The sequence below is a fragment of the Pteropus vampyrus genome, unplaced genomic scaffold (assembly GCF_000151845.1).
Source record: "Pteropus vampyrus isolate Shadow unplaced genomic scaffold, Pvam_2.0 Scaffold181, whole genome shotgun sequence".
Taxonomy (NCBI): Eukaryota; Metazoa; Chordata; class Mammalia; order Chiroptera; family Pteropodidae; genus Pteropus; species Pteropus vampyrus.
Window position 1 is genome coordinate 1,242,224 of NW_011888962.1, and position 12,033 is coordinate 1,254,256.

General features: G+C 36.7%; 1 protein-coding gene across 1 annotated transcript in view; it reads right to left on the minus strand.

Moving 5' to 3' along the window:
• RAB3C (RAB3C, member RAS oncogene family) overlaps window positions 1–12,033 on the minus strand; it is a 253,877-nt gene that overhangs the window by 32,670 nt on the left and 209,174 nt on the right. The window contains exon 4 of the mRNA XM_023537193.1: window positions 7,946–8,070. Within this exon, the coding sequence (XP_023392961.1) occupies window positions 7,946–8,070 (125 nt within the window). The remainder of the gene's footprint in view (window positions 1–7,945; window positions 8,071–12,033) is intronic.

Consider the following 12,033-nt stretch of genomic DNA (forward strand, 5'->3'; position numbering starts at 1 on the left):
GCTAAGTGAAAGAAATCGGAGAAGAACAAATACCATATGACCTCATTTATATGTAGAATCTAACTAAGAACAAACGAGTAATCCAGCTCATAAATACGGAGAACAGATTGGTGGTTGTCACAGCAGGGGTTGGGGATGGACAAATGGGTAAAAGGGGTCAAAAGGTACAAATTTCCAGTTATAAAGTAAATAAGTCACGGAGCCGTAATGTACAACATTGGAGCTATAGTTAATAATACTGTACTGCATATTCGAAAGTTGCTAAGAAAGCGGATCTTAAAAGTTCTCATCATATACAAAAATATTGTAACTTTGTATGATGACAGATGTTAACTAAACTTGTTGTGGTGACATTTTGCAGTGTATACGAAAGTTAAATCCCTTGAATACCTGAAAGTAATATAATGCTATATGTCAATTATACCTCAATAATTTTTTTCAAGTTTTGGGTTTTATTTTATTTATGTTGACTGGGTCCAACCAAAGAGATTCCAACTTGCTTGGCCTAGGCTGTGGTTTGGGTGCTGGTGTTTTTTGAAAACCCTTACTCTAGGTCCAGTCTTCCTTCTAGATATCTCTCCTCTTGCCTTGATCTTGCCTAATTTGAATATCCTGAGAAAGAAGGAAGATCTCCTCAATATTCTGAGGGCTATCTGTCACTTCTGAGTTAATTCAGCTTTGTTACAACGAGTCTCAGAATAGCCTGACATGGCTCTGTCAGTGCCACAAACAAGCAAGACAATAGCACTCTCCACGATACTTTGAATTTTTAATAATTTAGGAGACAACTTTAACTAGTCCAGATTACAGATTCCCCAAAATGAGGCTCTGAAGGTACTGAGAAATCGCTGCATGGTTTAGTAGCTACTGTCTTGGTGTAAATTTTAAGGACCATAAAGTAAGGCATCAAGAATTTTACAAAGGTTTCTTATAAAGCACAGAATGGCTGGCTAAAGAGTTTTCCAGTTTATTAGTAGGAGGAGATTCCAGAAAGCTAGGCACTTTTTGAAAAGAGAAATTATATATTTGGATAAGAATGCCTCTGAGAGAATTTGTCCTTAATAATGATCTAGTCGTTTTCTGGCATCTTCCAGATCATTGTGGATCACTAGAAGACTGTAGAGTCCAAGAACAGAGTTTAAACAGGCTTAACAGTTATAAAGGCCCCACAAATAATTTCCTCCTTGACTATAAAGCAGAAAACTAAATTTAGTTAAAACCTAATCTGTACCTCAAGGTCGTGCCAAGGATTTGATGACTCAAGTGGGGCTTAGCAGTCAGGGAAGGTGTGATGCTGCTGTTGTAATTCTCTTCATTGGAAAATGTATAAAGAGAATCTGGCTGCTTAGGGTCACAACACATGGATCCAAAAGTTCAGGATTCCTATGATAATAATACAATTTCATATTGCAGTTACTGCCTTGATCTCTCTTCCCTGGGTTGGCAAGTAAAGGATAAAGTTAGTTTACACTAAAATTATCAAAAGAGCAGATCAGAGGGTACCAGAATCAGCATTCCCAAATGAGGTACCCTTGGGGTCATTAAAGCTCAGCAGAAATCAGAAGCATGGTCACTAAAGTCTAAGGAAGTGAGACTTGCCTGGCTGGGTTATAGAGATGTTCCATTTACTGCAGTCAACTTGTTTCCAAGAGTGATATCAAGGCATATGAGGCAGCCCAGTCAGTATGCCCAAACTCTCATCCTTGGTGGGACAGAAATGTCCCACAGAGTCTAAACTCCCTCTGTTAGCCACAGTGGATCTGCCTTCCTTGACTTATATAGACCTTTTTGGGAAGTAATTATATATCCTGTCTGTACCACCTCCCATCTCTAGAGAAATTGGTTTAGTATATTCTTTGTTATGTGAAAGAATATTTTTTCCATTTTTCTTTAATTTACCTTTTTCTACTTCAAGAGATCGTTCCTTTGAAGCAATTGTTTAATTAAGCCAGTCTTTATTAAATGAATGTTTTAGAATATACAGACAGAGAATGTGCTTTTGTCAGTCTTCATACCCTTAACACAGAAGCAACTACTACTTATAGAACACCATGCTTCTCCTTTCCCTTCAAGTTATACCTGTTTTGATGTTTTCCAGCCCTGCTTAATTTATGTATTCATGATAATTTCTTGTATTTCTGAGAGAATACAGGTTAAGCTCCATGAGAAGAAAGATGCATATTTTATGACTTCCTAATAATATTATAGGTGTTTAGAAAATATTTGTCAGATGAATAATCAAAACAAAATGAGAAAAGAAGGCAAATTTTACAGCTTGGAGAGCTAGTAAAGTGTAAGAATATTTTATAGTTGTCAGAAATCCTTATGGGGTCTCTGCGTTGGACAAGGGGAAAGAATGCAGAGGATGGCTCTGGAATTTAGTAATGCATGTACATGACATCATGACAATTATTTGAACAGATAATAACAGGAATATGTATCTGTTATTTGCTTTAGGGAGAAATATTAATGAAATTAAAAACGCTTTGAAACTGGGTTCATATAAATTACTAATAAAAATAATTTTTTTCTGGAAGCAGTTTTAGTTTATCTGCTGTCTTTGTGTCTCTGACTACATTTTTGGGAATCTTCAGAGTTTCTGCCCTTCCTGCCCTCTCAGAGCTTATAAAAATGGTTCAAATATTCTTTCACCTACAATTTCAGGGCACCGCAAATCCTTTATGCTCCACAAATTTCTTTCTTTCTTCTTATTCCCACTTAAATTACTTCTATTTTAGAAAAATTTATATCTTTAATTATTGCCTTCAATTTTTTCTCACTTAATATTTAACAGTTTTACATTTAAAACTTCAGTTATGAAATTTTTCATATATAAATTTGGTATAAAATAAAAATCTAAAACATTTTTATATATTGTTAATGGTACATGAATCTATAGTAAATGTTAAACATGCATCAGAAAAATAATAACAGCTACAGGATAAAGTTCATGTCCTAGGGTGATTCCCTATCCTCTCCAAATACTCTCATCTTAGCCAGTGTTGTAACAATTTAGTGTTGTATAAAAGTCAGAACAGTGTTTGTTAAAAATGCAGATTCCTGGGCTTCAACTTCAGAAATTCTGATGAGCTGGGTTGATAAATATGCACTTGATAAAAACACCTCCATTGATTCAGCTGCAGATGATTAGAGGACCACCCTAAACCAGAAGTACCGAACATGCACAGCTGGCAGGGGGCAGAGGAGCCTGAAGTTTAAGTGCGAGGTGAGGGCTAGCACATGATTTGGCCATCATTAGTCTGTAGGCGGAGTTCAAACCTTCGGAGTGGGTGGGAATATCCAAGGGAGGATGTGAAGAGAGAAGAGTGGTGGGCTGAGTGTGGAAAGCCAAAGTATAAGAGGCAGAAAGAGGAAGAGTCTTCCAAGAAAACAAAGGTCACGTCTGGAGAGGGAGGAGGAGAATGGAGAGCAAGCACAATGGTAAACAAGTCAAGGTGGCAGAGTTCAACAAAGCGGCATGCCCAACAGGGCTAAATAAAACAAATGACGTGGAAAGGAAGGCTAGAAAGATGCTCATTGCCTGTACAATAGTCCTCCCCTTACCCTTGTTTTCACTTTCCATGGTTTCCGTTATCCACGGTCAACCAGGGTCCAAAAATAGTAAATAAAAAATTCCAGAAACAAATAAGTCATAAGTTTTAAACTGCTCATTGTTCAAAGTAATGTGATGAAATCTCACACTATCTCATTCCCTCCTGCCTGGGACATGAATCCTCCCTCTGTCCAGCATCTGCATGCTGTATATGTTCCCCACCTGTTAGCAGTCATCTGTGTTATCGGATCCACTCTCGTGGTATATTGCTATGCTTGTGTTCAAGAAACCCTTATTTTACTTAATAATGGCCCTAAAGCACAAGTGATGCTGGCAATTTGGATATGCCAAAGAGAAGCTGAAAAGTGCTTTCTTTAAGTGAAAAGGTGAAAGATCTCAACTTAAAAAAAAAAACCTCATATGCTTAGGTTGCTAAGATCTACATTAAGAATGAATCTTCTATATGTGACATCGTGAAAAAGAAATTCCTGCTAATTTTGCCATCACACCTCAAACCGCAAAAGTTATGGCCACAGAGCATAATAAGTGCTTAGTTAAGACGGGAAAGGCATTAAATTTGTGGGTGGAAGACATGAACAGAAAATGTGTCCTAACTGAGGACAACATGCTACACTGGAAAGCACTGAGCCTATATGAAGACTTCAGCAAGTGAGTCCCTGATGCCAAGCCATTTACTGCAGGTAAGGAAAAGTTGCCCAGATTCAGGAGTAGGTATGGCATTTTATCGTCTTACATCATCGCAAGAAGAAGGGCGTATACAGTACAGTAAGATATTTTGAGAAAGGGAGAGACTACATTCACATAATGTTTATTATAGTATATTTTTATAATTGTTCTATGTTATTATTAGTTGTTGTTAATCTCCTATTGTGTATTTATAAATTAAACTTTCTCATTCATACATATGTATAGAAAAAAACATAGTATACAAGGGTTTGGTGCTATTTGCTGTTTCAGGCATCCACTGGGGGTACTGGCACGTATCACTGTATTGTCTGTCTCTGGCAATATATTGTTTATTCCTGGAAGGAAGGGGTATTTGTCATTGTAGTCCTAGTAAATGACATATTGTAAACATCTAGGAAATGTTTGGTGAACTAAATTAGATTGGCAAGGGCAGCTGCCATATAAGAATTTTAAAGAGCTCAGCCACAACGCAGTGCCATCAAGCACCCTCATTAGGATAAGCAAATGTTATATGCATATAACTATCCACAATGGAGAATTAATTGTAACCAGATTGATAAAGCAGTAATTTTGTGCCATCTGGCCAAGATATGGTAATGACATTTAAAAAACAATGCCCATGTATATGATGAAATTTTGAACAATGGAGGTTTACCAGTCATTTTTAAAAATAAAGCAAAGACCTTTAAAACCTTTAAATTTAGACTGTGAGGGTGTTTGTTTTTTCCTACAAATGATCTCATGATTATTTGTAGAAGCATGTGTAGTCATGAGAAGAACAAACCACATTAAAGGAGATAAATGACTCTCTAAGAACATGCAAGTCTTGGTTGCTATGAAAACTGCTAAGTTTGTTTTATTTTTTGTTTTTTTTTTTTAATTGAATAGAGAGTAAAAAGTCAATTAGAAACCATTGGAAGAACTGGCATTGGAACATAAAATATTTCTACCTCTCAGTTTCAGAAACTTTACTACATCTACGTACTGTATGAGAAGGGGTTCTGTTTGTGCCAGGCAGTGGTGTTCTAAGGAGTCACTCTCTTGGAGCATTCCCATCATTCTTGTACAATCTGATCTCGATACCCAAGTAATTTATTACAGTGGTAAAAAATTAGCCTTTTGTACTGATGGCATCAAATAATTATTGGCTCTGATCTATATTCTCTTGAACCAAACCATTTTCAAGTTTATATAGAGAGACAACTTACATCTGTGTAGCAGTTTCTTCCCCTACGTGGCATACACCTGACTAGTCAAGAAAATACAGAGAGGGAAGAGTCTCAGGAAGCCACCCTGCTAACCATCTGCCAGGTCCCCTTTCTATCTTCTTTTGGGCGATATTCTCCATTCCTAACTTCTGAGGTGTTAAGAGGACTAAGGCCTGGGTTATGATACTCATTCTTGAGAGATGAAGAGATTTAGTATCAAAGAGGTTTGTAACAGTAACAGGGCTTGTACATTATGTCCCTAGAATCAGAATCTATAATGTGACCTATTCTACGCCATTACCCTTCTCCAACAGAAACATGAAAACAACAGTCACACAGTATAATTAAGTGCTCATTCAAAGCAAACTCTGTATGGAGGAAAAAAAATAGCAGGCAAGACATCTTGTATTTCTCATGGAATAGGAATTTGAATACCTTATACTAGATCAAAATTCTGGCTGTCTATTTTGCTTCTGTAATTGTTCTTGGAGTCTAACAATGCCACAGAAAGTGGGAGGACTCACTTACTACTTACGGAGAATGTTTTGGTTTCCACTGTCAGGTTGACAATCTTTTCATTAAGCCCATCCTAGCAATTAGCTGGGTCTCTGTACAGTGTCACAAATAATTACGAAGCTCTCATTCTCTCAGTTTCTTACCAAGCTGTTCTCCTAAATGTTGCCCTCTCTCCGTTGAGATTACCCGCTCGTCTTCCATGTCACATTTGTTCCCAACCAGGATAACCTGGGCATTATCCCAAGAGTATGTTTTGATCTGAGTTGACCTAAAAGAAAAAAATAGGCAAAAGAATGATCAGAGGAAAGTGGAACGGCATAAAATGAAGAAGAACTATATCCCACGGATGATGATAATAGCAAAAGATGAAGTCCAAGTGCCTGACATTTGGAATTAATTAGTTCACAATTTCACCTGGAAACTACTCACCAGGCATTACATGAGTCGAAAACTCAAAGGAACAATGTTTGCATTATAAACTTTTTTGTATTTGATGAGTTAACATTATTGCAGCTTCTTTGGTTTCTCCTTCCATCTGCACCTTATGTAGTACATTTATAGCTAGAGTGGCCAACCATCTCAGTTTGCCTGGACACTCCCAGTTTTAGTAGTAAAAGTCCCACATCCTGAGAAACCCCTCACTTCCAGGAAACCCTAGACGGTTGATCACTCTACAGCCCGTTATACAAAAACAATTCCCCCTGTTGATGATAACACTTTAAAAAGCTAAGGCAACTGGGGCCTAGGAGGTAAAGATAATTTTTAAAAATAAAGCAAAGACCTTTAAAACCTTTAAATTTAGACTGTGAGGGTGTTTGTTTTTTCCTACAAATGATCTCATGATTATTTGTAGAAGCATGTGTAGTCATGAGAAGAACAAACCACATTAAAGGAGATAAATGACTCGCTAAGAACATGCAAGTCTTAGTTGCTATGAAAACTGCTAAGTTTGTTTTATTTTTTGTTTTTTTAATTGAATAGAGAGTAAAAAGTCAATTAGAAACCATTGGAAGAACTGGCATTGGAACATAAAATATTTCTACCTCTCAGTTTCAGAAACTTTACTACATCTACGTACTGTATGAGAAGGGGTTCTGTTTGTGCCAGGCAGTGGTGTTCTAAGGAGTCACTCTCTTGGAGCATTCCCATCATTCTTGTACAATCTGATCTCGATACCCAAGTAATTTATTACAGTGGTAAAAAATTAGCCTTTTGTACTGATGGCATCAAATAATTATTGGCTCTGATCTATATTCTCTTGAACCAAACCATTTTCAAGTTTATATAGAGAGACAACTTACATCTGTGTAGCAGTTTCTTCCCCTACGTGGCATACACCTGACTAGTCAAGAAAATACAGAGAGGGAAGAGTCTCAGGAAGCCACCCTGCTAACCATCTGCCAGGTCCCCTTTCTATCTTCTTTTGGGCGATATTCTCCATTCCTAACTTCTGAGGTGTTAAGAGGACTAAGGCCTGGGTTATGATACTCATTCTTGAGAGATGAAGAGATTTAGTATCAAAGAGGTTTGTAACAGTAACAGGGCTTGTACATTATGTCCCTAGAATCAGAATCTATAATGTGACCTATTCTACGCCATTACCCTTCTCCAACAGAAACATGAAAACAACAGTCACACAGTATAATTAAGTGCTCATTCAAAGCAAACTCTGTATGGAGGAAAAAAAATAGCAGGCAAGACATCTTGTATTTCTCATGGAATAGGAATTTGAATACCTTATACTAGATCAAAATTCTGGCTGTCTATTTTGCTTCTGTAATTGTTCTTGGAGTCTAACAATGCCACAGAAAGTGGGAGGACTCACTTACTACTTACGGAGAATGTTTTGGTTTCCACTGTCAGGTTGACAATCTTTTCATTAAGCCCATCCTAGCAATTAGCTGGGTCTCTGTACAGTGTCACAAATAATTACGAAGCTCTCATTCTCTCAGTTTCTTACCAAGCTGTTCTCCTAAATGTTGCCCTCTCTCCGTTGAGATTACCCGCTCGTCTTCCATGTCACATTTGTTCCCAACCAGGATAACCTGGGCATTATCCCAAGAGTATGTTTTGATCTGAGTTGACCTAAAAGAAAAAAATAGGCAAAAGAATGATCAGAGGAAAGTGGAACGGCATAAAATGAAGAAGAACTATATCCCACGGATGATGATAATAGCAAAAGATGAAGTCCAAGTGCCTGACATTTGGAATTAATTAGTTCACAATTTCACCTGGAAACTACTCACCAGGCATTACATGAGTCGAAAACTCAAAGGAACAATGTTTGCATTATAAACTTTTTTGTATTTGATGAGTTAACATTATTGCAGCTTCTTTGGTTTCCCCTTCCATCTACACCTTATGTAGTACATTTATAGCTAGAGTGGCCAACCATCTCAGTTTGCCTGGACACTCCCAGTTTTAGTAGTAAAAGTCCCACATCCTGAGAAACCCCTCACTTCCAGGAAACCCTAGACGGTTGATCACTCTACAGCCCGTTATACAAAAACAATTCCCCCTGTTGATGATAACACTTTAAAAAGCTAAGGCAACTGGGGCCTAGGAGGTAAAGATAATTTTTAAAAATAAATTGTAAAACACTAATATACTCATGGTCTTACATTTTTAAGAGGAAAATGCCACATTGATTAATATTAAAATTATAATACAATGGGCTAGTGCTTTAAGTTACTATAAACAGAATACCTAGAATTCAGAATAAAATTCCAGCATGAATCATAATGCACATGACCAACTTTTGATTTAAAACTTACATAGTAATTATAATTAATATTTGCAGGTACTGTTCTAAACACTTTATATATGTTACATTAACTTAATCTTTAAGAGTCACCCAAAGAGGATATTATCATCACCATTTTACAGTTGAGCAAAATGAGATATAGAGAGGATAAATAATTGGCCCAAGATCACTCAGCTAGAAAAGTGGCAGATCTGGAAATCAAACCCAGGTAGTACAGCTCTCGAGCCTGTGCTCTCAAACATGTATCCATATAACTCACGAAAAGTTTGAGAAGTAAATTTTTCAGACATCCTAGTGCATTTGTCATCTCAGAGAGGAAGCTGACAGGAAGCTGTGTTTTTTAATCCTCCCTTTGTATTGGCCATGTCCTTATTTGAGAACAACAATCTCAGGTTGGAAAGACATATCGCTCAGTGAGTGGTCAGGAGAGGGAGATCAAAATATTGAAAAGCTAAACACATGATGAAAGTTTAAAGGAAGGGATTTGTAAAGTGTGAAAAAGAGAAGCTTGTGAACGTTCTTACTAGCAATTGTCAAATCCTTCAGGATTATTAAACAAAAAATAGTGATGAGCTGTTCTCAACTTGCAAAGAGAATAAAAGCAAATAGCTTTAAACGGCAGCAGGAGAGCTTTCAGTGAGATGTGATCACTGTTTCTCCCTTCTGAGGAGAGCTAAGAGGCAGAGAGAGTTTTACTTCAGAATATTCCCCCTGAACCATATCCAAGTTTTCAAATTAGATGTAAATATATGGTGAAATATACTCCTGGTTTCATCACAAAAGTGTAGTATGTTCTATCAGAAAAATCTGGGGCTGCGAGCTTTCTAATTCTGATACCAAAGTTAATAATATAATCTTCTAGCAACAGTTAGATTCAGCATGAATCCATAAACTGGGAAAAATAAAGGCAGACATTCAAACCATGCTCTTACCACATCTTATGTGTGGGGTATATGAAAAATGATGAATTCATAGTGAATTGAAGTGCAAAAAATTTCCTTCACATAGATACACATTAAATCTCAAGTGCTAACATAGTTTTAGAAGGAAATCTCAAAGGTTCTTTTAAAGCAACATAAATATAATTGGATTTTCTTTGGTTATTTATTTATTTTTTATTGTCGCTCTGTTCCTATAGGTCTTATAAGCCAAGGCCTGGCCTCTGCCTGGAACAGCCCTAGGTACAGAGCCCCTATGTTAATAGTGAAAGTTCTTATCCTGGCACATGGCTAAAAATCAAACACCCAGAATAAGGTTAGTGAAAAGGAAGTCACAGGAGAGTGTCACAGTTGTGTAAGGAAAGGGTTGGGGTAGCATATAAATGACACCCTTCCTGATTTACTGAGGACAAATGCTTGCTGGAGGAAATTTAGCCCTCCTCTGATCTAGGTAAATTCATCCAGCTGCACCCCTGACTATATAAACTTAACTCAAGGTTTACTTTTGTGAAGATAAAGAAGAAACAATTCAGTTGGCTGTTTTATACTTTTTAACCAAGTTAATGGAATGCTTGCTTTTGCCGTTAAGCATGCCTGAGTATTTCAGTGCTGATATAATATCCCATGGGGTTTTAGGCTACTGTGATAGATTACATATTTATGCATACACAACATTTCGTGTTCCCTAACAACCTGTAAAAATATATGAAAATTTATTCAGGCAGTTTAAAAGAAAGCTCTAATGCTAAATGAGTATAGGGAAGTCAGTCTACATTCTTTAGCCTCATCTGTAAAATGAGAGTCCTGCATTTTGTACTTACTCTCTGGGGCTGTTGTAGGACAAATGTGATTTTAGGTATGGTCATACTCTACTGACTTGCAAATATCTCTTTGCAAATATAATATATTATTAGTCCCAGCTTAAGCAGACAGCTGTTCTTCCCAAACCCAGCTCAACTCATCCTTTCTAATCCCTATAATCTAAATAGAAACTGGATTTTTTTTTTTCACTAAAGAATCTCAAATTTTGTCTCTAGATCATATCTTGAGACTGAGGTCATACACAGGTAAATTTCTAACTGGGAGTGAATGGCCTTCCTCTGGCAGGCCTATTAGGAATATGACATATATTAGTTGAATAAATTCTCCTTTCATGTGCCATTTCTATGTATTTACTCTTTTAGTCATCTTCTATATTTTGTAAAATTTCTTATTTTGGGGGATGGATTTTTAATTACCTTAGTAGGGACTGTCTTATTTCTTTGTTGGTTAGAGAAACACATTTAAAGAAAATGGCTGTCACCAAATAATATACATATGAAAAGATGATTTATTTCTGAATTGCTGCAAAAGATCCTTTGGGATTGAATGTTAATCTCAACAAGATTAATGGAATCAGATGCAATATGCTGGTCACTATGGTTACCCTGCAAATGGCAATTAACCCAGATCTTAACCAGTACTAGATCACAATTATTAAAAAATCTTTATGGCACTTAGCTAAATACAAAAACAACGTGCCCCCCAAAAAACCTCCCCGTCAATATATTTATATATTTTTATATATTTTTACACATTTCTCTCTCTCAGCATACACACACGCACACACACGGTTTTTGTCTTATAAGGCAGAGGGAGAGGAAAGTTCATAATTTACACATAAGTGACTGAATTCAGCACAGAATAAAATAATTTAAGCATGGAGCTCTATAAACAAGCAATTCCCACAATATCTCTATTCCTTCACCCTTGTTCTGGGTACATAAGTAATTTCCTAAAAGTTCAAACTGTTCTCATAGAGAATGGACTCTTGCTAGTCACAGTGTTCTGAAAAACAATGAACAAAATGTACCTCAGTTACTCCGAAAGAGCAATTGTCTCCTTGGGTCTGATTTGGATTGTATTTAGAACAACGAGGCTTCCAAAAGGATATGACTCGCTCATCTTTACCTCATGAAGCTTAGACAGACCTTAGCAGCATCATTGTTCTTAATTCAGAAGCTCATATTTCTCCATGGTATCCACTTCCCTTATTCTCTCCAGCACCCAGGAGCCTAATAAGCTTTTCAGCATCTTAGACTTCAAATTTGTAAAGAAATTTCCCAACATGCTACTGCTTAGCACATAGGATTGGCCCTTCTGTTACATTTTCACTAATTTACTCATTTATTTATTCAATTTTTCTTAACCCTTAGAGAGCTTTTAAAACAACAATTAAACAATTAAATCAGAACCTCTAGGGACTTCATTATAGGAATTAAAATCTAGGTGATTTGTATATGCAACTGGGGCTGTCACCGGAATGGCTCTTACGCCTTTCTTTTTAGTTTTTAAATAGTCTGATAC